At 43.0% G+C, this 25453-nt stretch overlaps 1 protein-coding gene across 3 annotated transcripts; it reads right to left on the reverse strand.

Annotated features, from left to right (window-relative positions):
- Positions 1-289: 289 nt before the first annotated feature.
- LOC137145352 (cystine/glutamate transporter-like) lies at positions 290-25426 on the reverse strand. Of its 3 annotated transcripts, none has more exons than XM_067536037.1 (14): positions 25011-25426; positions 19965-20091; positions 17767-18079; positions 13234-13360; positions 12306-12421; positions 11256-11381; positions 8719-8818; positions 8562-8606; positions 8241-8364; positions 7769-7872; positions 6044-6140; positions 5077-5226; positions 1987-2161; positions 290-456 (listed from the first exon to the last, which is right to left on the reverse strand). In XM_067536037.1, the coding sequence occupies exons 3-14, from the start codon at positions 17960-17962 to the stop codon at positions 392-394; spliced, it is 1425 nt and encodes a 474-aa protein (XP_067392138.1). In that variant the 5' UTR covers positions 17963-18079; positions 19965-20091; positions 25011-25426; the 3' UTR covers positions 290-391. The 3 variants fall into 3 exon arrangements, with proteins under 3 accessions (XP_067392138.1, XP_067392137.1, XP_067392139.1); XM_067536036.1 differs by having other exon boundaries at positions 17767-18078; positions 19962-20091; XM_067536038.1 differs by lacking the exon at positions 25011-25426 and adding an exon at positions 24170-24376 and having other exon boundaries at positions 17767-18078; positions 19962-20091.
- Positions 25427-25453: the final 27 nt, after the last annotated feature.

Here is a 25453-nt window from a genome sequence, read left to right on the forward strand (position 1 = left end):
TTTGGATTGTGCAACAGGCACTCTTTTTCACCTTATCTTTGCTAGTATTCAAGGCCTAGGAAACCAAAAATCATTCGTGTCACAGAGATGGACCAACCTACAAAATTTGAATACCGATTTTTGAACACCTGCAAAAGTCAGATGTTCAGATGTGGAGTTTTGGTTTAGAAAGATAGAAGCAGACACAAAATTCTGATCCAGATCCCAATTATCAAAGCTTGGAAGTGCTTAGATCCAGGTTATTTATTCTGGACCATCTCTTGTTGCACCGCACTGACTGCAAAATGAAGAGTGCATCCTGGTCTCTTAGCAGGGCCAAAATGATCAGAAACGGGACTAGTGGCTTTCATTGGACAAGCCACTGTGCATCTTCTCCAATAAGATGTGGTCCTCAATAAGTCCTGATTTCCTGTCTGACTACTTCCAGCAGTACCTGAAGTTTGGATGTCAGATAATCTGTCACAAGAGAAAAAAGAGGGAGGAATGTTTAGTTTGTGGATGTTTCTATGTTTAAAAGTGTGTTGTTGGGATGGAGTGTTTTTTGTGTGAAGAAACAATTTATTTCAGTACAACTGAAACCATGTCTACTACAGCCTATTCTTTAGCCAGACATGATCTCTGCTGCCTTTCCTACTTAGACATTTTCAATTTTCTGTACTTAGACAGTACAGAACCAAGGACAATTTCCTAATGCACCAAGTGTAAAGATGTCAGGATAAAACACAGATTTGGTCAAGGCTTTATCGGAGAGACAAACACCGATGGCAGAACTACCCCTGAAACTTTGTGCTTGATAGCACATAGGGAAATCCTCTTGAAATGTATTGTACTTCTATTCCAGAGCCCTTGTCCATACATACTTCTTAAGACTTTTCTTAAGACAGGATAAAATCTTGGTGCTCCATGACCACCATGTATACTTTGTATGTTTACAAGCATACACTGGGAAGTGGAGAAAACATATATTTCCCTTCTCTTCCTATCAACCCTTTCCCCAGGCTTTCAGCTTTCAAATTCACAGCCATGAAAATTGCATCACAGACCGTGAAATCTGGTCTCTGGCCATCCAGCTGCGAAGGCAGAGTGGAGAGCAGTGGCAGCTGCCTGGGGGCACCAGGCCTCTTATTTTGCTGCTGCTGTGGCAGGTGATGCTGCCTTCAGAACTAGGCGCCCCGCCAGCAGCCACGGCTCTCCAGCTGACCAGCTGTGAAGGCAGAGCAGAGAGCGGCGGCTGCTGCCCACGTGCCAAGCTCTGAAGGCAGCACCGCCCGCCAGCCTCAGCCGAGAAGTGAAAGTGGCAACACTATGACCCCTTAGTAGGCTTGTGACTCCCTCTTAGGTCTAGGCCCCTAGTTTGAGTAACGCTGCAGAGAAATCGCACATTTTTCATGGCTTGGCCACACATCCGTGCAATTTGCTATTTATGCCATGACCAGCCCGTGAAAATGGTGCGATTTCTCCCCAGTTTAAGTAGACTCCTAACCATAATACATTTTTATTACAGACGGGGCCAGATTAAAACCCTAGAGCCAAACGCTCCTGAACCTTGGTGACATTCAGATCTGGGGCCAATCACTGCAGCTTGGGTCATTTTAATTTATACGGTTCCTTGTATTAAACCCAGAATCAGCAGTGACAGCCTCTAATACAGGGGTGTCAAACTCACTTCCTATGGCAGGCCAGATCGGAAGTAAATGTACTTCAAGTGGGCCATACCCTCGTCTTACCTGCCGCCGAGAAATCTCACAGCATCCTACCTTTCGGCAGCAGCACGCGGTGTCACCCACCGCTGAGAAATCTCACGGCATCCTACCCTTCGGTGGCAGCCACCAAGGACCCGACCGAAAAGGTTGGCGGACTGTATCCAGCCACCAGGGGCCGGATATTTGCCACCCCTGCTCTAATAGGTGGTGATATATGAATCCTGAATAGAATCTAATACTACATTATGTTTAAGGTTATTCCTTTTCTGAAATTTATACTCACAGAATATGGAATGGCAACACTTGGGTATTGGCCTGCACACCGCCAAGTAGTAAACTGGAAAACCACTTAAAACCATGGCACAGCCAATGCTGATAAATACTGGGTCTGAATAGAAAGACATTCCCACTGCGAAGAGGCAGATGATGGTGAAGGAGACAGGAATGAAGAGAGGAACCTGGGGAAATGAGCACAGACCTTTCTATTCATATCTGATCATTGCCATTTGTCTTAATTTGTCCAAACACATACTGTATTTGCTTGTACACAAATATTTATCACTAACTAGACTCCTGCGTCCAGAAGATAAGAAATCTGGCTAGTCCAATCTTTCTGTACAGTCTATCCCCAGCAAGTGGGATGCATATTCTATTTGATATTGTAAAATTTGCTGTCTACTTCATTACAGTAACACCACCAGCGCATACTCTGACCTCTCTTGATGCGGCACACAAGCAGACATTAGTGACTATCTCAGGAGTGGCCATACAGAAAACTTAACACTTTATCCAGTCAGGCATTTAGCAGGAGACAGAAGTTTATCATGCCCCAGCTGCTTTCTGAATTTATTACGCACTGGTCTTAGCTCTCATTTGTCGATGCTGCTGATGGAAAATCCACAACCATGAGTAGCAGGTGCTTTTTCACGTAAAGGATTTTCAATGTGCTTGTGTGATGGTGTAATTAATTTTGACCAGTCTCCAGTTTGCCTCAGGCTTGGGGAGGCCAAATAGGATGAAGCAGTCTCTCAAGCTTAGCAGCACCATCCTTCAGTGTATAGTTTGTAGTAGCTACCCACTGTAATTTAGAAAGCTTTCTGGGAAGCCAAATGACCTGGGCTGTTTAAAGTTCGGGATTAATTAGCATATCCTAATAGCACTGCAAAGAGGCTTTATGGACCGTGGAGCCAATCTCACCCAGACAGTTTCCATGCAATCCAATGGAAAAAATCTGATCCTAATCGCTGGAGAAATCTGATTGCTCACCTAAAATTAGTTCTTAAATTAAATTAAAATAACAATCTCCCTTCAAGTTCTTTTAGACTCTAGTCTTTCCTAATCAGAGATGATTTTTTTTTTTTTTTGCCAATAACCAGGAATTCTGATGTAATATATTATTAAACTTTTCCTCTATGTTCCACCCTTCTAATAGTAACTTAATTTTGTGTGTAATGTATATCCCATGTGGATAAGTAGTTAACAAGAGAAAGTGCATATAACATATATTTGAGACAACTGGGTTCTTTAATAATTTGCACCTTATATTCCTATCCAAAATATACATTCTTTTAAAACTGCTAACTACAATAGATGAGATTGGAATTAGGTCCACTTATCCTGGGAGTAAGTCAGGAGTAAAACTGAAGTCAATGGGGTTATTCTGGTGTCAGGCCAATTTAAAGAAAGCTCATGTGCTTTTCTATTTACCTTTCCATTATCTTGGATGATGAAATTAAACCAGAAATTTTCACCAACAAAAGTTAGTCCAGTAAATGACATTACTTCCCCCACTTTGTCTAATATCCTGGGACTAACATAGCTATAACACACTACAAACAGAAATTAAACTAATCATTTTCACATGTTTCAAGGTAGCTTTCTGGCTGTCATGCGCTAACATAATACTATGGTATGTGGATTCCACACATACAAACTGCAGGGGTAGGTTAAAATTGAAGCAAACTCATTTACATTGAAATTAAATGGGTTCCATCCCTGTGGTAGATCAGCTAAGGTTTAAACTGTTTCTCACCCCGGTATTTCCCATGCCATCTCTAGCAATAGTAAAATAGATTATCAGAACTGCTGCCTGGGGCTTTCAAAATGCCCACCACCACCATAAAAATCCCTCTACCAGTTCTTCATTCATTGCATGGAAGGCCTACAGGGCTTCTCCAGTTAGCAGTGGCATCAGGGACAGTGTCTGTTGAGCCTGTGGACAGCTCTACAATATAGCCACCATCTCAAAGAAAGAGTCATGGTCAACAAACACAAAGCACACGGAACTGGCAGTATCATCCAGAGTTTGGAATTGGTGAAAAGGGGCTGAGGGAACAGAGTTACTCAGGGAATACTCTATGACTCAGAAAAGTGGAAGAAGAAGAAGAAGAAAAAAAAACCTGATCTGCTGCTCACGCCATGACTGCTATATACAACTGATCAACTCACAGGCTTGTTTAGTTCTCTCTCCTAGTCAGAGTTCTTCAAGGTCAGCACATTTTAGCATACATATCAGTTAGTTAAATAAGGAATGAAAAAAAGCCAAGCAAGCAATCACCTGGAAGAAATTAAACAACTGGTTGGGAGTTAAATCAAAAAACTCAACCCATTGTATCTTCCTTATGTTCTGAACCCCGTGTGGGAACAGAGATCATGGCAGCCAAACCGAGTGGGGATTCAAACTGCAGATCAAGGATCTTATTCCAGTGCAATTACTAATAGAGCTGAACCTCGGATCAGAGGTGGGCAAGAGATGGAGCATCTTGCTTTTGGTCTGTTTTCCATTATTTTTAAGCATAAAAATCTTACAGATAAAAATGAATCATCATAATAATTATATAAATAAATGGGAGAATATCAAAAGTAAGGATTTTTCTCTACGGCCACTAGAGAGCAGCATCTGTATATATCACATTTATACTGTTCTCTCCTCCTTCAGAAAGGTAGTTCCTCAGGCAGAAGAATAAAGCCTGTCTACATTGTCGTCTCTTCTATTCAATTTGTCTCTTTTCAAACTCTCAGAAGTGGTTTAAAGACCAAATTTCCACCCAACAGAAAGCGGGGTGGGGACTGTCTACTCTCACCCTATCTCCTGATTCCCAGTCTGACCCTCTACCCACTGGGCTACGCTGCCTTCTTAATTAAGCATGATTGTTCATGCCTGGGTAGCACACAGTTTTACTGAAGGCCAGCTGGTCGACCATTCCAGTGGCATGGCTGCTAGACAAAAAGTCCCCCATACACCTTGCTGGGTTACCGGTGTAGAAACCCCTCCCTATGTCTAAATGAATCTGAGGTCATGTGCTGCATGCTCTAGCTCTCAGCAAACGATGAGGAGAGAAGCCTGTTATAACAATAATCAGCCACGTGTTACTTTGAATGGCCTGGGGAGCTCAGGGTGATGGTAACGATGGATGATGAGTCCAAGTGTGGCGAGTCCTATGAAGAGCCATCGGGAAAAGCTGAAGAAATTCAGTAGGTGGTAGATGTCTCCAATGCACACCATGGCAGTAACCAATGGGAACTGGAGTTGTAAAGATAAAACACATTCATTAAATCCTTATCTCAGCCTTTGAGCAATTTAAACAACATGGATGGGCCAGAAACTCCCATTTACAGTCAGCTGCAGTAAGAGAAAGCTAGCACTCTGAGATAGGGACTGATTTGAATGCTGAGCTGAGACCATTATAGTCTCTTCACTTCAGGCTACAGGGTGGGAATGCATGGTAGGTAAAAGGCTGCATTTGCAAATAAATTGCAAATTTCACCTCTTCAATCAAAGAAGACACTGTTGGCGTTAGAAGGCATCAAACAATGCCCAGGCAAAATTGGTGAAATATTTTGCACAAAAATTCATTTTCATGTGATTTGAGCCCCTCCCCAAAACGTCAGTGTTTGCAACATTTGAAGGACTGAATTAGTCCCCCAAAAAGCAGACAAAATCTGGAAGAGACATTTTTGTGGGATAATTTTGAGAAGCAGTTGTGGAAGGCAGAGGTGGCAGCAACCCTCTTAGTTTAGGCCACATGGTCAAGTGGATTTTAAACTCAGAACAGGGAGCCAGGAAGTCTTGAGTTTAAATCCCACCTCTTTCACTAAGTGACTTCCATAATAATTTGCAATATGCAGTCAATGTAAACTTGTTTACAAGTGTGAACGAATATCCGTGGAAAGCATTTTGCAGTATTCTACCTCTTTTACTATTCAGAGACCTGAGGGTAACTTGATTCCCTTTAAAGCTCACACACCTATCAAGCCCCTGCATAGTGACATGTAAAATAAGAAGCAAATCAGAACTGCAGGACAGTAGAAATTCCAGTTTTAAAACTGGATCTCCTCACCATTAACATGACGGCTGGAAGGGGAGTGTGTCTTCGGATGTGGATCATGGAGAACAGCGGAGGCCACTGACCCTCCCTTGATGCCACAAACAGAGTCCTGAAAGAAGACAAGGAGCAGTAAAGAATCTGAATTCCAGTCTCCTGCATCTGCACTAGAGAACTGAATCACTGGTAGTTGGACTGGTGGCATAAAGTCAGCGTAAGTACCAACAATACAGGATGTCCAGATTAGCCATGCTATTTAGAGTGCAGTTTTGCCCCAAGTCCACACTTGTACTTGACTATATCCTTGTAACTGCACTGTCCTCTGCTACCTATTCCACAGTCCCTGGCACAGCTTCCTGGTGTGGTTGTTCATGGGAGATTTTGAAAAATAAAGCTCAAGGACAAGTGCAGAGTCCTGCACTTAGGACGGAAGAATCCCATGCACAGCTACAGACTGGGGACCGACGGGCTAGGCAGCAATTCTGCAGAAAAGGACCTGGGGGTAACAGTGGACAAGAAGCTGGATATGAGTCAGCAGTGTGCCCTTGTTGCCAAGAAGGTGAACAGCATATTGGACTGCATTAGTAGGAGCATTGCCAGCAGATTGAGGGAAGTGATTATTCCCCTCTATTCGGCACTGGTGAGGCCATATTTGGAGTATTGTGTCCAGGTTTGGGGCCCCCCACTACGGGGAGGATGTGGACAAATTGGAGAGAGTCCAGCAGAGGGCAACAAAAATGATTAGGGGGCTGGAGCATAGGACTTATAAGGAGAGGCTGAGGGAACTGGGTTCATTTAGTCTGAAGAAGAGAAGAGTGAGGGGGGATTCGATAGCAGCCTTCAACTAGCTGATGGGGGTTCCAGGGAGGATGGAGCTAATCTGTTTTCAGTGGTGGCAGATGACAGAACAAGGAGCAATGGTCTCAAGTTGCAGTGGGGTAGGTCTAGGTTGGATATTAGGAAAAGCTTTTTCACTAGGAGGGTGGTGAAGCACTGGAATGGGTTACCTAGGGAGCTAATGGAATCTCCATCCTTAGAGGTCTTTAAGGTGCGGCTTGACAAAGCCCTGGCTGGGATGATTTAGTTGGGGTTAGTCCTGCTTTGAGCAGGGGGTTGGACTAGATGACCTCCTGAGGGCCCTTCCAACTCTAGTCTTCTATGATTCTATAAGCTCTGCCCCATTCAGGACTCCCCTTACCCAAGGGAAAATCCCCATGTAGCTGAATCACAGAGGAGACTCTTTACCACAACGTTTATTTTTTACTTGGGAGCACTATAACAAACAATATGAACCATGCCTTTTCTGTCAATTGATTTGTCCTTCAGTATCAAGGTTGTAAAACTGAGCCTGACAAAAGAAATCAGTGGATTCCCCAGTAACACCTATGGTGGAGATAGGAACCATCTTTAGCATAGGTGACGGCCTTCTCTCTCATTTGTATTTCTTCAAGGACCCTATAAGGATGGCTAATGTACAGGCCAGTATGTGTGTGTACCACTGCCCCATGGTGGCTGACTGACAGCAAGAAAAATTCATTGCCTGCTAAGGGAGATTCTCTTCAAGCTGAAGCAATAAGGCCTACATTTTTGGAGCTGCAGGCTTGAGTTGTGTCGCAGGATTGCTTATGTGCCAACTAGCTGATGAGCGATATCTACATGTATGTTGCCGACAGACTCGTTACCAGTGCTTGCCTCCTGTTTATACTGCGAATGTGTTAGTAAGATTTAAAAGAATCTGACCTTGAAAATGTAAAGATCCCCCCGTTCATGGTTCCAAAGCAGGACAGGGCAACCAGGATGGGAACCACTGAGATAAGTCTTTGGAAAGCTTTTTGTGCAAAACTCTGGGGGAAGAACACACACGTTTTGGATCAGAAACACCCTGGTAATCCCTGAGTGGCATCAGACTTCATGGAAATAGCTAAATGGCCTTCCACTGAAGCTCAGAATAGAACTCCACTTCATCCCAAATGAGTACTACCTAATCCTCTTCCCCACTGCCATCTTGATCTCTACTTCTTTTTTCCGCCTCCTCAGGCCTGGCTCAGAGACGTTATTACTTGCTGATACTCGTGAGAAGTGACAACACCGAAGGCCTTTCTGCTGTGAAATCCATTATTACTGTCCATTCCCTAGAAGCTTCCCCCACCCCTCCCCACTTCGTGTAAATTGATCCCTCGGAAGAAAACTAATAATGGGGCTTACAACTCACCACAGCCACAGCTGGGGAAGCCAGCACATCCTCTGCTGTCAAGACTGTATAATAGGAAACATTGGTGAGCATGTAGCCCACAACTACAGTGACCACGGACACTATCACAGCCAGTGGGTTATTTCTACAGAAGTGAGAGAGAGAGACAGAGTGCGAATGAGTAGGGCTGTTCTCCTTTGATTTTTATTCACCTATCAGTACTACCTTTCCAGGCAGTTAGAAGATCTGGCACTCATTTTTCTTCCCATTTAAAAGGCAACTTATTTTGAAATAATCCTGTCTCCAGTGGCTGATGATAAAAGATTCCTTTCCCATTCTTACCGTTCAGGCCGAACCAGTTCTTCTCGCACAAAGCTAGTCTGAAACCTGCAGAGCGAAAGAAGACAAGTTACAGCGAAGTTTAAATGATGGTTCAGGAGAGTGCTGTAGATTTAAATGTAGATTCTGCCCTTCGTTGGAGGACCATGACTGCACATACCAGCCTGAATATGCGAACATCCCAGCATAAAAAGCCAAGGGCAGCTTGTCCAGAGCCAGTGATTGACTATCAAAAGCATCCTGGAAATTTTCAGTGTGGCCTAAAAATAGGAGAGAATCAGGGTTACCGAGTAGGGAAGCACTGGAGACAGGAACTTCCCCTCTAGTGTTGAAACAAATATGCAGAAGAAATTCTATTTTTCTCTGTCTCTCATACAACCCCAAGAGTCTGTGCTTGTGGGATCTTCAATTATTTTAACAAATCTGTTAATTTCAGATTTGTTTCATTACTGGAATTCATAGAGTTGTGTTGACTTGCTAATGCACTATACACCAGGAGATGCGTGCCAGCAAGCTCTACCATAGGGAGATTTTTGGAAAGGAGGGTAGTGGTGATTGGTTCCCTCACACAGTCTGCTTTAGAGAACACAGGTCACAGAGCTGAAGAGACCAAAGATGGTCTTGGATGGTCTCTACTTGCAGAAAACTTCTTTCTAGACCTGAAATAAGCTCTCTGACCTCCAAGCAGCCAAATTCTGCATGTGTGCTCTACTTTGATGTTGTGCACCAAACTAACTCCGCTGTAGCACTGACCCCAGCCTCATGCTGTGTAGAACATGGGAACCACAAGATGAAAAGCTCTAGGAGGTAGCACAAAGAGTGGAATTAGTGGTCCTTTGAGGCAGCTTCAGGAAAGCACACTTTTCTCCCTAAACTTCCCTGTTATTGCTCCACTGACTGTTGGAGAGGAAGGAAAAACTGAAGAGCCAGAGTTGAGATGAACCAAAACAAAGGTGGTTTGAATCTGGATCCCATTTTATTAGATTCCCCCAATGTATAGAGGGAGTGACTGAGAAAAATATTTTAAGTGCTGGCCCTGCTTTATTTCAACCAGAAATGGGGCGAGGGGTTGGTTTTAAAACCTTACTTGTTTAACAAAACCAAAGTCAGAGACTATTTAGGTAAAGGTCATGTTTTATCAAACTCCTCAAAACCTAGAAAGGCAAAGGGGAGCCAGATATTTTCTCTTCAGAGGAAGAGAACAGACACAGGGGGGAAAAAAGGAAGAAAATACTATAAAAGAATTAAGTTCCAACATTTTCAAACCTGGTTCCTAAATCCATACTTAGGATCCTAAATAGAGGTACCTTTATTTTCAGAGGTGCTGAGCTTCCGTAATTAATTTCAGTGGGAACAGCGAGTGCTCAGCTTCTCTGGAAATCTGGTCACTTCTATTTAGATGCCTAATTATGGGTTTCAGAGCCAAACTTTAGGCACCCAGGTTTGAAAAGGTTGGCCTAAATGGCCTTGTAAGTAAACACAGTGGAAGGGGGAAAGACAATAGGGGAGAAATAAGGAAAGAAAAAAGAAGCTCATGAAATCAAAAGAAAGCTGGAGTTGAAGAAAACTAAACAGCAAATTAAACTGGTATTAAAGATGCTAGAAAAAAAGGAAAGTGTTTTTTTTTAAATACTTAAATGGTATCTACAATAGAAGGACAGAAAAAAAGGCAAAACAGAAGGGAAGAGAGAAGATAGGGCAAAATTCTCCAGCAAAATAAATGGAATAGTAAGGGGGTATAATGGAGAAAGTGGCCTACATTATGGGAGGTTATGTATCTTCTAAAGTGCTTGCTGATAAATGTTATTACATAATAAAAGGATTTATTGTTTGAGACACTAATGAATGATTTACAAACCCTGTATTATGCACATTATGTACAACCTGTAATTCTGAGGTCTCTTAGTGACCACACTTCCCAGATGTCACTGGCACTACCTCTTTTTACAAAGGTGTGGTGCCATGTGTTCAGAGTGTCATTTGAAGGCATTCTGAACAATAGTTGCTGAGGATTTTCTGGCTATGGAGCAATCCTTCAGTTCAGAAGCATTGCCGGGCTGATGGGCTTTTTGAATGTCCCATGACGCCAGCTCCATATGTCAACCAGAAATATGAATGTCCATCCTGATCCCTTTACGTTCTCAGTGGAAGATACAAAATGAGGACACAAGACTGATTATCCCCTGACTGAACACTATGCAAGGCTGGTCTACAAAGAAAAGTTACACCAACATAAGCTAAGATGTGAATTCAAACCAATATAGTGTAACTCCCAATGGGCGCACTTTTGTTCTGGTATGAGCGTCTTCTTTCAGTTTACCTTATGTGCTTTGGAAGGGGTTTAAGCTAACTCAAAAAAAAAGACACTTGCCATGGTCAGACAAGAGTTTCTGAGTCTCTGAACTATCTTTCTTTGGGGGTGAATGTTAGAGTAGGATTAATGGCTGCTGGCTGGGAGCAGGCACAATACAAACAAGAAGGCCAATAGAATGGGTGCTGCTGTAAGAAGTAAGTGAGGGGAACCTGTGTGAAGTGTTGGGCGGTTGGAAGGTGAGAAGGTGCTGAGAAGGTGGATTGATAGATTTGAAGGGCAGGAAGAATAAGGAACAGTAAAGTAGGAGTATAATGGTAAAACCTTCCTATGTAGACAAGCCCTCAGTGAATGCCCTCCCACAGATCACAACTGAGCAGACACACCTTGGGCCAGAAGCATCATCCCTGGCACAATGATAAGCACGAGAGCCAGAAGTTTGATGACGGATAGGACAGTCTGAATCCTGGCACTCCAGCTGACGCTCCAAGAGTTCAGGACGAGAACTACATCTGGAGAAGGCAAACGACACCGTATGTGGCTGGGACTCAGAATAAAGAAGAAGAATGTTATTCTCATGCTTTTCCCATTGTCTCAGTCTATTGCCCTGAGTACACTGAACAGAGACAGCAACACTCCCTTGCCCTTGGTACTGGGAAGAATTCCTAATGACCAGCATGTTCAGAGTGACGGCTATTTTAAGACCATAAAAGCATGACCAAGACTATGACATTTCAAGGGGTAGCTGAGTTTACAAAGAGTGGAGCACAATCTGGTTCACTTCCCCCACATTTCCTGTTATGTTCCTGGCTGGTGAAATAATCCATGAGTGCCATTTCATCTTAGCTTCTCTGCCTCACAGCGGTCCTTGCATTTGAATCCACCAGGACTGGAAAGACATGGAAGCTTTCACCTGTCAAGTGAACTAGTTGGCATCACCACGTTTGAACCATATGCTGATATGTTTCGATGGAGCTTACACCATATTCAGAATCTCTACACCCAACCACCTCCAATTCCCTTCTTCCAAAATGTCACCAGCCTGATGGAGCATCTAGCCAACACTAAACCATAAATGAAAAAGGGGCTTTGAAACTTGCCGGTTACAACTCTGGTTTCATTTCCCAGGCTGTCTAATAGCAGTGCATGGTCAGTGATGATTTCTACTCTCCAGCCAGCTTTACAATCCAGAGACACATTCACATCAGCTTTGTCACCTCATCTTTTTTCCGTTATTCCAGACACAGGCCCAAACCAGAACCCCAAATCCTGAACTTTGGGTGGCTCAGAATTTAAAATGGAATCCAAGTTTCACGGTTTTATCTATAACGGGAAAAACCCAAACCCTGGATGTAAACACCTCTGAATTTGAGGAGAAGGGATTCAAAAGCTGAATTAAAATTTGTGGCTTCCGCCCATCTCCGATTTATACTTACAGTATCCCAAGAGAGCTACAAGCTTCACAGCAGGAAGTGGGGCTGCACAGGGGGCAAAAAATGGTTCCAATATGTAACGTCCAAATGCCAAAGAAACCACTGCACTGTTGGCTGGCCTAGCAGGAGGGATGGATTCATGGCGTCAGAGAGAGACCTTCTGGTGGTGAGCTATTTTATATGCAAGAAGCTACATTAAAAGTGTTAACATTTGAAAATTTAAACTGGACGAAAATCAGGAAATGTAGACTTAAGATTCTCAGAGCAATCTTAACTCGGCCAGTACTCATGTAGGCTTCCTTTCAGTAGAAGCCTTAAGTGACCCCACAACAAATATATATAGTAAAACAAAACGCTAATTCCTATTTGTGCATCTAAATTCCATGTAAGAGAGTCATTTTAAACATCAAAACAAGCAAAAGTTGATATTAGTTATATTGTGGGGGCCAGTATTAAAATTCAGGTTTTGATCTTTCACGTGTCATATTTATCTCACCTCCCTTGTGGGATTTTTTTCATGATCATAAGTAAAAAAAAATTATTTGTTTTATGCTTTCCAAAATTATGATTTATTTCGAGGACTGGACCAAACCAGAGAATGTTCAGCACAAGATAAACAAGAAAAAGTTTAAAGTGACTGAAAATAGAGGGCTTACAATTAAACTAGCATCTAACTTCAATTATAACATTGCTATCATGATGCTATAATGAGGGCACCAAATGTCCTGGAGAAGAGAGGTTTTTGTGCACAGGTACCAGCATGTACAATGTGGCTATTTAGCCTTTCTGCCTTCTTTTATAAGGCTTTAGAAGTAATGTCTATAGTTTCTCACTTTGCCTTTTTAAAAATCATATAAATTGGTTATCCAGCTCCATGGCTTTTCCAGGTCTCATTAACACCTCACTTCCAGCAGCAGAAAAGAAATCTTACCTGATAGCAAAGTACTCAGCCCACAGATACAAGAAACTTGGCAAAGACCCCAGTGTCTCCAAAACATAGATATAATGCCCTCCAGACTTTGTGATTCTTGTTCCAAGTTCTGCATAGCACAAAGCACCTGGAACAGTTAAAGTAAAAATGCATTTAGAAAATTGTCCCAAAGAATATAGGTGAATCAAAGACATGGAAACATCTCTCTGATCAGAGCCATGAAGAAGCTACACAAGAAGAAGGAAAACCACCCTTGGCACAGAAGAATGTAGAGAATGTCTAATCAAGTGGTTCTAATACTCTCTCTATCTCCTCCTATATCTATGTAATAGATTTTAAAACTGTCCACCTCTGTCCCAAACAAACTCCTCAGAACCAATAGCCATGGAAGTCCTGGACAAAACAAGTAGTACAGGAATTCGCAAATTTTGGGTGGATGTTTAAGCAAATCAGTGGAAACAATTATGCGTCTAATTCCTCAAGAAAATGCAAATGGGGAATTCTCTCTGCTCAGTAATTAGTTATACCACTATAACACTCAGAAATGAATCTTAAGTTTTATCTACATTAGATTCATTTACCATGCTGAGTACCATTTATTTACCCAAACCGATTGTAAAACGTCTCACCGCCATTCACAAGTCCACACACAAAGTGGTCGAACATTGTTTGGATATGCTTCAACAGGGGTAATAGCATATCAGCCTGAACCTTTGAAAGTGATTCATCAATGTAAGTTAGATGAAGCAGTTCAATTAACAGACCCATCCACTACTATCCCACAGTGCACTGGGGACCTTTCAGAATTATCCACAAAGCAGTGCTTCTTGGAGCATTGCCTGGACCTCTAGGATAGAAACACCGAGGACACTACAACTAAAATGGCTTAGGATACCATTATAGTGGAGACTGGGTAAACTTGAAAGTGTTTTAACACAAGTCTGCATAATTACAGTACTCCAGACTCACAAAGTGTTTGTGCTTAAACTAGTGGAAGGCAACTGATTCCATTACAAAATCTTCAGTCCTATGTTGTAGACAAGACCTTAGATTGAAAATTCTCCAGGGCAGGGACCATGTCTTCATAAAAGTTTTGTACACCAGTCAGTACAGTGGGACACTGATCTTGATTGAGGTCTCTGTGCAATATATTTTGAATAATAAATAATATCATGGTGGATGTCAACACATGGTGCTGTTATATATAGTCTTACAAGTTCTTTTTCTCAGAGTGCAAACTGTGGAAAGTCTGAAAAAATGCTGTATTGTTGTTAGTTTTCTGATGCATTCTCTTTGGGGGGAAGCTGTGACAAACAGCAGGCCAGTTTGCTGTCTTTCTTAATCTCTCTAATGAGAGTAAACTCTTTGGAGGCAGATTTGCTTTCTGGAAATTGGGCATTGCCAATGTGGTTGAAGGTTTGGAGAGAGAAGTTTGCCACCATGCTATTTTTGACCACTTCGGTCTAAGGACTGGTGTATGATTAAATAATATAAGTTACGTTAAGAAAATAACCAGAGTTTGCATCCCTGATTTTTCCTCTAAGAGGAAACCAATCTGTAAGGCCTTGACATATACCACCATTCAGCATGGAACAGCAGCAGCAATAACTAAATTAATTGTGAGACACAGGTGCCTTCTGTTGATTTTGCTCCTGAAAATCTCAAAAATCTTCTTTAAACTGCAGAGAAGATATGGCATACCTCCAACCACCAGCCACAAATTTTGGGCTCTCATGCAAGGATTTAATCTCACAAGCCACAATTAAAAGGCGTGGAAAAGTGCAACTATAAGCAGGTAGCATTGCACAGCTAGATCAATACCCTGCAGAAACGGGTGGAGAGCGAGCAGAGCTACAAATAAAGCACATAAGAAGAACTGTCCCAGAAACTGTTATCACAGGCCATTCTTGTTGTCTAACCCTAGATGAATAAAATCCATGACTGAAAGACTGGATTAACCAAAATTAAGTAAAACAGCATGAATCTTCCCCTGAGCCAGGCAAATTTGTTGCTATATAACTCTGGGGATTATATAACCTATAGAAGCAGCCTTATGAGACCCAATGGACAATAATTCCCATAGGATAGGTGACCAGCAGTTAGTGAACAGAACTTGCTAAGGGACAAGGCTGGAGAAATGTGAAACCAGGAGACTATATTGGCTCTGAGGAGGTCAAGCAGAAAGGAATCACTTTGTATATGCTTAGCCTTTTAAACTACCAACTTTTCAACATGACAGCAAATTAAATCCTAGAGAAGGATGCTAGTGGGCTGTCTCACCAGTCCAGGAAATGATCAGGGTCTTGCCTGAGTCTGTTTCAGGGCACAATTTAAACACAAAAACTCAAGCAGTAACAAATAAAACCCAAAAAACCAAAGCAACCCCTCTGACTAAAGCAGGCTGCAGGCCCCAGAGGCCTTTTCCCCTTGTCCTTGGAGAAAGGACACACTTGGTCCCCTTCCTTCAATCCCCTGCTGAGTCATATGACCGACAGGCTAATCTTTTTCTGTCTGTTTCACTCTGTCACCATACCATACACTTGTCTTTTTAATAAAATAGTTGAATGAGAATGACCTGTACCGATGTCACATGGCATGATGATCAAAGTTACAGTTGAGCCTGGAGGCTGTAGTGTATCGATGGTGACCGCGTAAGGGCCTCATGATGGATATATATGGCCTCAGACCATCTTATTTTTAACTCAAGTCTGAAAGGTCTGTGTTTGGAGCTAAAAGTCCAAGGTGCTAGTCTCTAGGTTGCACACGTACAGCTTAAGTGGCATGCATGGTATCTGTATTTTTTGGGACATGGATTCATTACAAGGCACTTCCATTAAAACCTCCTCTTTTCAGCCATCATCTTTCTGGGGAAAAAATGCCCTTGGGACGAATATTTCTCAAGCTTATTCTCAGCTCAAAGATGACCCAGTGGAAAGTGTTGTAAAAGCCTATCTGGCAATTTTTGGCTATCCAAGTGTGAAAATAGAGATCTTTTTACCCAGTAAACACCACTTTGGTGTTTAGATAAATCAAAAATACCTTCTTTTTAATAACTGAACTTGACATGGATTTAGATCACAAGTTATGCACTTGTTGTATTTGTCCAGTCAGTTATTCACAATGCACTGAGGTGAATTTCACCCAAATGTGTGGGTCTGCTATCATGGTTTAAGAAGAAGTGCAGAGACCTAATACTGGCCGCTTATACAGGGGTAGATTTCACCCTCAACTAAGGCATAAAAGTTATAAACATGGATCTCTACTTTTCCCCTTTTGGTCCCATTTTAACAAATTTCTGAAACATGCCCTGCTCAGAGAATAGACAATGAAAGAAAGATAGGCCCTGATTCACCAAAGCACTCAAACACATGCTTAACTCGATGCATGAGAAGTCCCATTGATTTCAACGGCTCTATTCATATGCTTCACGTTAAACATATGCTTAAGTGCTTTGCTGAATTGGGGCCATAACCATGCATCAGTCTGACATTTAAAGGGAAAACAAAGAGGGATAAGCATTATTTAAGGCACGTTAACAAAGAACAACAACATGACACTGATAAAAGGAAATCTTCAAGCTGGACATTAGAGAAAACTAGTGAAAGAACGAAGTTCTTTAATAAATTTGACAAGGAAAGCCACTTGGATGCCATCAGTAGAGGTTTTCAAGAATACACAATATACTCTAGGGGTTTAGCTAAGAGGACAATCCTCCACAAGTGCAGATGGTTTGGCTAGCTGACCAATAAATACCTTGTCGTTTATTATCTTCTTCAGTTAAAAAGAAACCTATATTTGTGATGTTGTGATTTGAGATTTTACATATACAGAAGTGTGAAAATTCAAAAGTTGACGTTTGCATGGCAATCTCAGCTAGGCCATGGTATACATACAGTAAGGTATAAGTTTAAACAGCATCTCCACTGATACCAAATATTACATATGATATACATTAGAAGGAAAAGTGACAATTGTTGTAGGATCTATGATTGAATTTCCTGATTCTTGTGGCTTTTTAAAACTCTCAACCACAGTTCTACAACAACACAGGGGTTTTTTTTTTCCCCACTAATTTTCCTGCTTTGTTTGGTTTCTAACTGTGGAGGAAAAAACTTTAAAGTCACATACCAAAATCAACACACAGCATGTCTCCCAGGTCCACAGAACTCTGTGATTCTCCATATAGCACCCTAGCTAGAGGCCTAAACTCCCACGCAATTCCATGAGACAAGAGAACTATTCCCATGTCTGTGCCCACATGTGGCACCACATTCACAGATCCTAAGTCTTAGGTTTTCCCCAAGTCCCTCAGACACACCAGCTAAACAACAGATCCTCGGAACCTTGTGGACACTGGAGCTTGTTACTGCTTCAGTTCTATGGCATTAGGAGACAGGAGTTCTGATCCATTGTGTTCCCAACTTATTTTTCCCAGGGAAGCAAAGTTAGGCCTTTGTTGTAAGCATATATTATTTGCTAGTTTCCCCCCCCACCAAAAGGTTAACAAGAAGGTTAAAGAAACTCACCACCCACCAAACAGAGAGAGAATCCCACAGACAAACCAGACGATTAAGGAGAGACCTATGCTGCCGGAGTTTTTCAACACCCCTTTTGGAGAGATAAAGATGCCGCTGCCCACCATGCTGCCAATGAGGAGTGAAAAAGCCCTCAGCAAAGTAATCTTTTTCCTCAGAAAAACAGCTTCCTCTTCTTTTTTGGCTTTTCCCATGGCCTCTACAATTTCAGGGCAGGGGCAGGCATTCAGAAGTCAAGCATTCCTGAGGACGAGGTGTGACTCAAACTACCATATGGGTCCTTCTCAATCCCACAGTCAACAGCGCTCACCTGTGGTAGGGGGGAGAGAAAGTCAGAGATTTGTGGAGCTTCTTTCAGGAATGACTGTTAAAGCCATTTTATCAATAACCCATCAAAATCTGCTGGATCGACTCTCCTCACTCGTTGGATTCCACTGGGCAAATAAACCCCAGTTGCATAAAACAGATTTAAAGTTTTTTATTGAGTAAATGTTTCAAATAACAACAAACAGGTAACCCATAGAGTTTAAAGGGGCAAAGTTATACGACATCCAGGGACAATATGCAGGTTATCGGGAGGCATGGGGAGTGGTTGAAAGTCTGGGGAGAACAACAAGGGATAAGCTGCGGGGTCCTGGATGGGGGGGTGATGGTGTGGGCGCTAAGAGATACAAGGGAGTATATGGGAATGGGGGAACGTCACTAAGTATGTCTGTGGGTTACTTTTGGGGGTTTTTAACAAAGAGAGTAAATAACTACACAACCATGGGACCTCTTATGTCAACACAGCTCTGGGAATACGGTTGGTGAGTTAACTGTTGCTCCTCCTGCTGCAACAGAGCATATAACACATTGTCGGCTTTAGATAGCCTTTTAGGCCAAGATTTTCAAAAGTAATTAGAGGCACCCCAAACCACTGCAGTTCGGTGTCCGGCTTGAATCACCTCCAAGGAACTCGATTTTCATAAACCGCTGAGCGCCTGCACTAAAAATCAGACCCCCTTTAAGATGCTTCCAACTGGGCACCTACAAATGTAGGCCCAACAAAATCACGAGTCACTTTTGACATTCTTGGCCTTAAAAATGTTTTTTCTTTGGCAACAGTGTTAAGTAAAGGGTTTAGTTTGTACGAACTTGTCCAGTGCATCTGCTTTAGAGCCAAAATTGTCTACTGAGCCTTAAAAAAGTCCATATAAATTCTTTGGGCTTCTGACAGGCCAGGGGAGCTACTACAGCTCTGGTTCTCAAACTGGGGTGTTGTGACATGGTTATGGGGGGGTTGCGAGCTGGGAGCCCCAAGCCCAGCCAGGCACGGGGCTGGGAGCTTCCCTGCTTCCTCCTGGCAGAGGAACATGGGGCAGGGAGTGACCGGTGACACACAGATACTGCTCCCCCACCGCCCCATGTTCCTCTGTGCCCCCCTAGAGGGCTGGAAGGAGGAGGAGTGAGGAGCAAGACCAGGGCTCCCTGCATCCAGCTCACTTTCCCCCCCTGGGCTGTGCTGCAAGACAAGCATCAGGAGCTGCTGCTCTCTGCCCTCCCCTTACACAACCCAGGTGGGGAAAATGACCTGGATGCAGAGAGCCCTGGAGTTGCACCTCACTCCCCCTCCTCCCAGCCCTCTAGGGGTACACAGAGGAGCAGCATTGGAGGGGGCAGGGAGCAGCAATACCAGCTGCCCAATACTTGCAGGGCAGTTTCTCCAAGTGGGCGCAGGAAGGAGAGTGCTGGGGTTACGCGCGAAGGGGGATTGGGGAACCCATACGGGTTGGGGAAATGGGCAGGCATCCACAGGGGCCAGGGGATCACACTCAGAGGCTTGCTGTGTGAAAGGGGTCATTAATGCAAAAAGTTAGAGAACCATTGTACTACAGCTCATCAGGGGTGTGGAGTAACTTTATGAGTCTCCTAAGGCTCAGAAGGGTGGCTGGAACCGATGAGTCTAGGTTTGAGGCTCCGTAGCTGTGAATTGCAACATATAACTGATGTTACAAGTGGACTGTCTTACTCCCTATGCAGCTAATTTGTGTGAATCAGCTACTGTCTGATATGTGTCACATCTCTGAAAGTAGAGCTACAAAGCACATGGGTCCGATAGTCAAATGTAGGCTTGGTTAAAGATTTCTAAAAATCAATCAAAACAAAGGAGTTCTTTTTAGCACAAATGTTATTGATAAAACTTAAAAAGTGCACTTATCTGGTTGGTTGGTTTTGGACAAAGCAGACACGTTTACAATCCTTCCCAGACTCTCATCCCTTGCTGGAGTCTCAGAGCAGTTTGATGGACAGAGACCAGTAGCTTCTTTTAGCTGGCTGTGAAATTCTATAGGGTAAATAAAAGAAACAGGATGTAAAACAAAATTTACAGACAAGGTTAAGGATCTGAAGTAACTCCTGAACTTTACATGTTTCACCAAATGGTCTATCACATGAATACCCACCAGGAATACCTGGAAACATAACAGGCAAACACCAGAGCTTTCAGAAACGTGAAATCGACTGGGATTTGTTCCACAGGCTATTGGGGGGGAAGAAACAGAGAGCAATTGCAAACCACTTCAGACAGATACCATGCACGGAGCAGCACCTGAACAGAGTGTTCTAACTCTGCTTTCTAGCTGAATTCCTGCGCCTGACACTTTAAAATGCAGATATGTTAATCCTTATGGCAATGCTTAAGAATATGCACAATGTGCTTAGCATAAAAAAAAAATGTACAAAGCTGCTTTTTGTTCACCTTTTTCGTTGGCTGCTGGCTCAAATCCTTCTCCTTCCAAAACACAGTTCCTTTGCAGCTACCGACAGTACTGGTTAACATTTCAGCCCTTCGGATTGCACTCCACACCAGTGCTTTCAAACAGTTTTACCAACTTTTCAGAACAGATTAAAATGCTCCTCATTTTACCTAGCAGGACCCAAAGCCTGGCATAGGGTGGAGATGGAGAAAAAGCTAAAGTTTTCCTCTTAACCAGCTTTATTTATTTGTATTACCATAGTGCAACCTGGAGATCCAAGCTGAGATGGGGACCCCACTGTGCTAGGGACTCCACCCACCCAGCCACACACACATACAGAGACAATTCCTGCCCTGAAGGATTTACAATCTAAACAGGCAAGACAGACAAAGGGAATATTCTTATCTCCATTTTATAGTTGGGGGAACTGAGGTACAGAGCAAGCCTAACACCACACAGGAAATGTGTGGCACAGCTGATACTAAACCTGTATCTCCTGGGTCCCAGCCCACAGTCTTAACCTCAAGACTCTCTTTCCTCTCTACTAAAAACTGTATAAATATGTATCCAATTATGTCCACAAACCTAATGCATCATTTCCAAGGAATATCCCAAACTACTTCCACCTATATTTTCTTTGTATAGGTCTTAGTTAAAACGACACCACCAAGAACTTTTTAACTACGTCCCCCTTCTTTTTCATGCAATAAAAGATGTAGTCTCTGATCTGTGCTAAACAGACCTGCTTCTTCCTTTTTACTGCCAGAAAGCATCACTCTGTTTCAATGTTCATTGGAAGATGATGGGTCCAACTAAAAACCAACCGTGAATAAAAGCTTGTTCATTCAATGTATTAAAGTAATGTGGATAATCTTAACTGTACTGGTGGTGTTGTAGTCTGTGTACCTAATTAGAAAATCTATTTAGGAAAGTTGAAAGGAATTTGTTTACAAGACTGTAATGAACACAAGAAAGAATGCTAAAGAAGAGAAGTCTGAATAAACTTACTTTTTGCTTTCTTTATTTACAGCAGACTCCCTAGTTTACTGTTCCAAATTAAAAAACATGGAGGAATACAGTAGTAGCTAGTAAAATCAGACATGAACTTGTAGTGCCAGATGCTGGTAATAAAACCCAATGTGATCCTGAGCTTCAATAGTAGAGCTGAGTGAATAATTCTTAATGAATCATTTATTTAAGAAATTTCCACCTCTTTCTGGTTGTGAATTGTCCATGCTTAGATTGGAATTTTCTGAAATTTCTTTAATTAAAATTACTTGCCAAGTAATTTTGGCAGATTATCCTTGAGCTGTGTCACCTTTATCCCCTTGACCTTGGTCCTTAAGAATTTCCTGTGTGTCCTGCACATCACATCTTCTGCAAGAAGGCTCCTTAGTCTGTGACCTTTTAACGAAGAACCCAAGATAGGATAGACTCCAATCACCCACCTCCCTTGGCTAGAGATTGAAGTAAACTCAGTTTGTCTTTAAAGCAGCAGTATTTACATTTGTGTATAGTGGCCTCTTACCAGAATTTCTATTCTACATCAAACATAAAATTTTTGAGTAAACCCAATCCATCAAGCAGGCCATTACAAGTATTCAATATTTTAATTCTAGCTGTACTGATCAAATTTCACTGGCCATATAGATCACATGGTGTTGTTTCTGTTTCTCAGTTGGCAAAGTGTAACTCTGAATGTTAAATTCATGTCAGTGAGAACTTGCTTTGGTAATCTAATACTTCATTTTCCATTAATATTACGCAATATTTGCTTAATATGGACTCTTTTCACAAACGTTCCAGCTAGGGTGACCAGATAGCAAGTATGAAAAATTGGGACGGGGTGGGGGGTACTAGTCGCCTATATAAGAAAAAGGCCCAAGAATCAGGACTGTCCCTATCAGATCAGGACATCTGGTCACTCTAGTTCAAGCACTGTAACTCTTTCACTGTATTAGCAAAAAGGCAGCGTAAAAGGGGAGGGTGTCAGATGAAAAAAGAACACACCACACTTCTATTGCATGTGCTACTAAAAAAAGCTCAAAGCATTTGACAAATATTAAGCTGTACAGCTTCCCTGTGAAGTAGTTAAATATTAGCCCCATTTTTACAGGGGCTGTAAAAAACAGACTGAAGAGGTTCAGTGACTTGCCATTATGGAATGAACAGGGAATAGAATCCAGGATTCCTGGCAGCCAGTCTGCTGCTCTAATCTCAAGACAACACAGCCAACTTGAAGGCAAGTCATCTAATGTAGATGGGGCATCCAGTGATTAGCATTTCTGGTTTGACAATATCAATTATAGGATGCTACCATGAGCTGTAGCAAAAGTTGCACGTGCACTGAACCTGATACACTGTCCCTTGTGACTTGTCCTTTGATAACACTCAAAACAACACAACACTCCTTCCACCCACAGGAACTGGACTCATGCAGGGAAGAAGACTATTTGTCCAGTTTTGAAATTATTTTCTCAGCTGCAAAAAGACAAAATAAAAATAAATCTAAACATTCCCAGCAGAGAGATCTCCCCCCAGCGGGGGTCCGATCTTCCTTCAAAGCAGAGCACTGAAATTCTGGTTCCTTTAAACACGTCAATCCAAAACAAAAACTCAGTCACAGCACTGCCATATACAATTAGAAGATTGTTTGTTTAAAACTTTGAACTAGCACTGAGCAATGCTAAGGCCCATCAGGGCTAAATCCGGATAGAGAAACTCCTGCTGGAACTAGTTCTTTGGGGTCAGATCTGGCCCATGGTGGGAGTGATAACAATTGTTAATGCCGGATGGCTGTTTGGTGGCTTATAGGAAGTGCCTTGGTGGTTTCAGTCCAATTCCCAGGGGCCGTGCGCCCACCTCACAAGCGCAATCGTCATCATTAGCCCCTCCTACAGGCCAAGAGCTGAATGGGCATGGAGGCTGACCTACCTTCCCACACCTCCAGAAGTAGTAGTTTGTTGAGGCACACGGGCAATGATCATGCCGTACCTGTAGTTTAGGGAAAGGACTCCAGCCTGCAGAACTGTCTGGCACTTTTCACCCGCAAATTAATTCCTAAAGTAGTTCAAACATTTCCAGCAATTTCTGTCTTGTGAGAGCCAACAATATTACCCAGTAGGTTTCAAAAGCTGTCATACACCCTGCCATCTATACACTCAAAGACTGAACTCCGTGCCACTGTCAATTAATTTACACAGCTACTTAGCACAGCGGGGGCCCACTTTTTCTTTGTAGGAGAGAAATCATCCCCCTCCTCTGCTGCACTATACTGTTATTGGAAGATGGGTCACTTCTAATGGAGATCATCTGCCTATTCTCACTCTATTTTAGCTCTGTGTCACTTCATTCTTTCCATTTATCCACTCAGAGCCTAGAGTTACATACACTGGAATGCTCTGTTCCGGGTTCCCTCATATTTTACACTAAGCGTGCCCTTAATCTAACTCAGTGGCTCTCAACCTTTCCAGACGACTGTAACCCTTTCAGGTATCTGATTTGTCTTGCATACTCCCAAGTTTCACCTCACTTAAAATCTATTCGCTTACAAAATCAGACAAAAATACAAAAGTGTCAAAGAACATTACTAAAAAATTGCTTCTTTTCTCATTTTTACCATATAATTATAAAATACATCAATTGGAATATAAATATTGTACTTACATTTCAGTGGATAGTATATCGTGCAGTACAAATAAGTCATTGTCTGCATGAAATTTTAGTTTGTACTGATTTCGCTGGGGTTTTTTATGTAGCCTGTTATAAAACTAGGCACATATCTAGATGAGATGATGTACCCCCGGAAGACCTCTGTGTACCTCAACCCTCTGGTTGAGAACCGCTGATCTAATTAAACTGCTGTTGATCTACACAGAGGTGATGCACAGCCCCCCTTCCCCCCAGATTTCTGCCTTCCCTTTAGCACAGAGGTTTTCAGCCGCACAGTTTGAAAACTGTCGCCGCCTGCCAGAAGCCAGCAGATTGGAAGCTGGGGAGAGCCACCCAGCCTGCTTCAGCCCCTGGCTCTCCTCGCTGTGGGGGCCAGGGTGCTGGTTGGCTGCCTGGCAGCCCTCCCTGCCCTGCTTCCCAAGCCAGGTCACCTCTGTATGGCCAGGTGGATGCTCCCCAGGTAGGGCGGGTGGCACAACTCCAAGCTGTGCCCTGGATGCGCTCTTGCCTCTCCCCCCGAAGGAGCCTAGCTCTGGGTGGCAACACCCCTGGACCTGGCCCCTGCCTGCGGAGCCCAACTGCCATTAGATGCTCTCCAAGGCGCTCGCTCACCGCTGCCCAGGCGCTCCTGGTTCTGCTACCGCTCCTCAGCCCAGAGTTGACATGTGGGGTGGTCTCGTGCCCCACCACCACCAAGAGATACACATGGTCTCTGAATCTACCTTCCTGGACTGAGCTTTCTCCAGCACCCGCCGCATTCTAACTCAGAGCCTGAGCATTTTGCCCTGTGCCTAGAGACAATTTCTTTTGAATCTAACCTCTGTTAGCCACTCACCTCTGTTCGCTGACTCGGCTCCAGTGCAGACGCCTAATTCAGAATTACTCTACAGCGTGTATGCACTAATTCCCTCCGTGCTGCGCCTAGCTCCTGTCAGAGCAAACTTCTCCTCAGAACCGATCTCTCGAGTGCCTCGCAGCTCAGCTGTCATCGATTTATTACCATACAAGCAAAACACACAACCGTAGCCGAGCAAACACATTTTCTTTTTAACCCTTTGGTGCTTTTCTTTCTTTTATTCGACGCTTGCCGGGCTGCTGCTAGTTGCTGCTCACTGGACATAACTTCACCCAGCGTTTCATACAGCTCTGCTGTGGAGATTCCCTGTTCAGATCCCACTCAGGTCCCATGCGGAGGCTAACGTGACAGTAACAGGATTAACACATTCTTCAGATACAACAGCCAGCAGTTGTGGATCCCGTAGATTGTACAACGCACAG

Source organism: Emydura macquarii, unplaced genomic scaffold (assembly GCF_026122565.2).
Source record: "Emydura macquarii macquarii isolate MOO-44397 ecotype Brisbane River unplaced genomic scaffold, CSIRO-AGI_Emac_v2 contig_3530, whole genome shotgun sequence".
Taxonomy (NCBI): domain Eukaryota; kingdom Metazoa; phylum Chordata; order Testudines; family Chelidae; genus Emydura; species Emydura macquarii.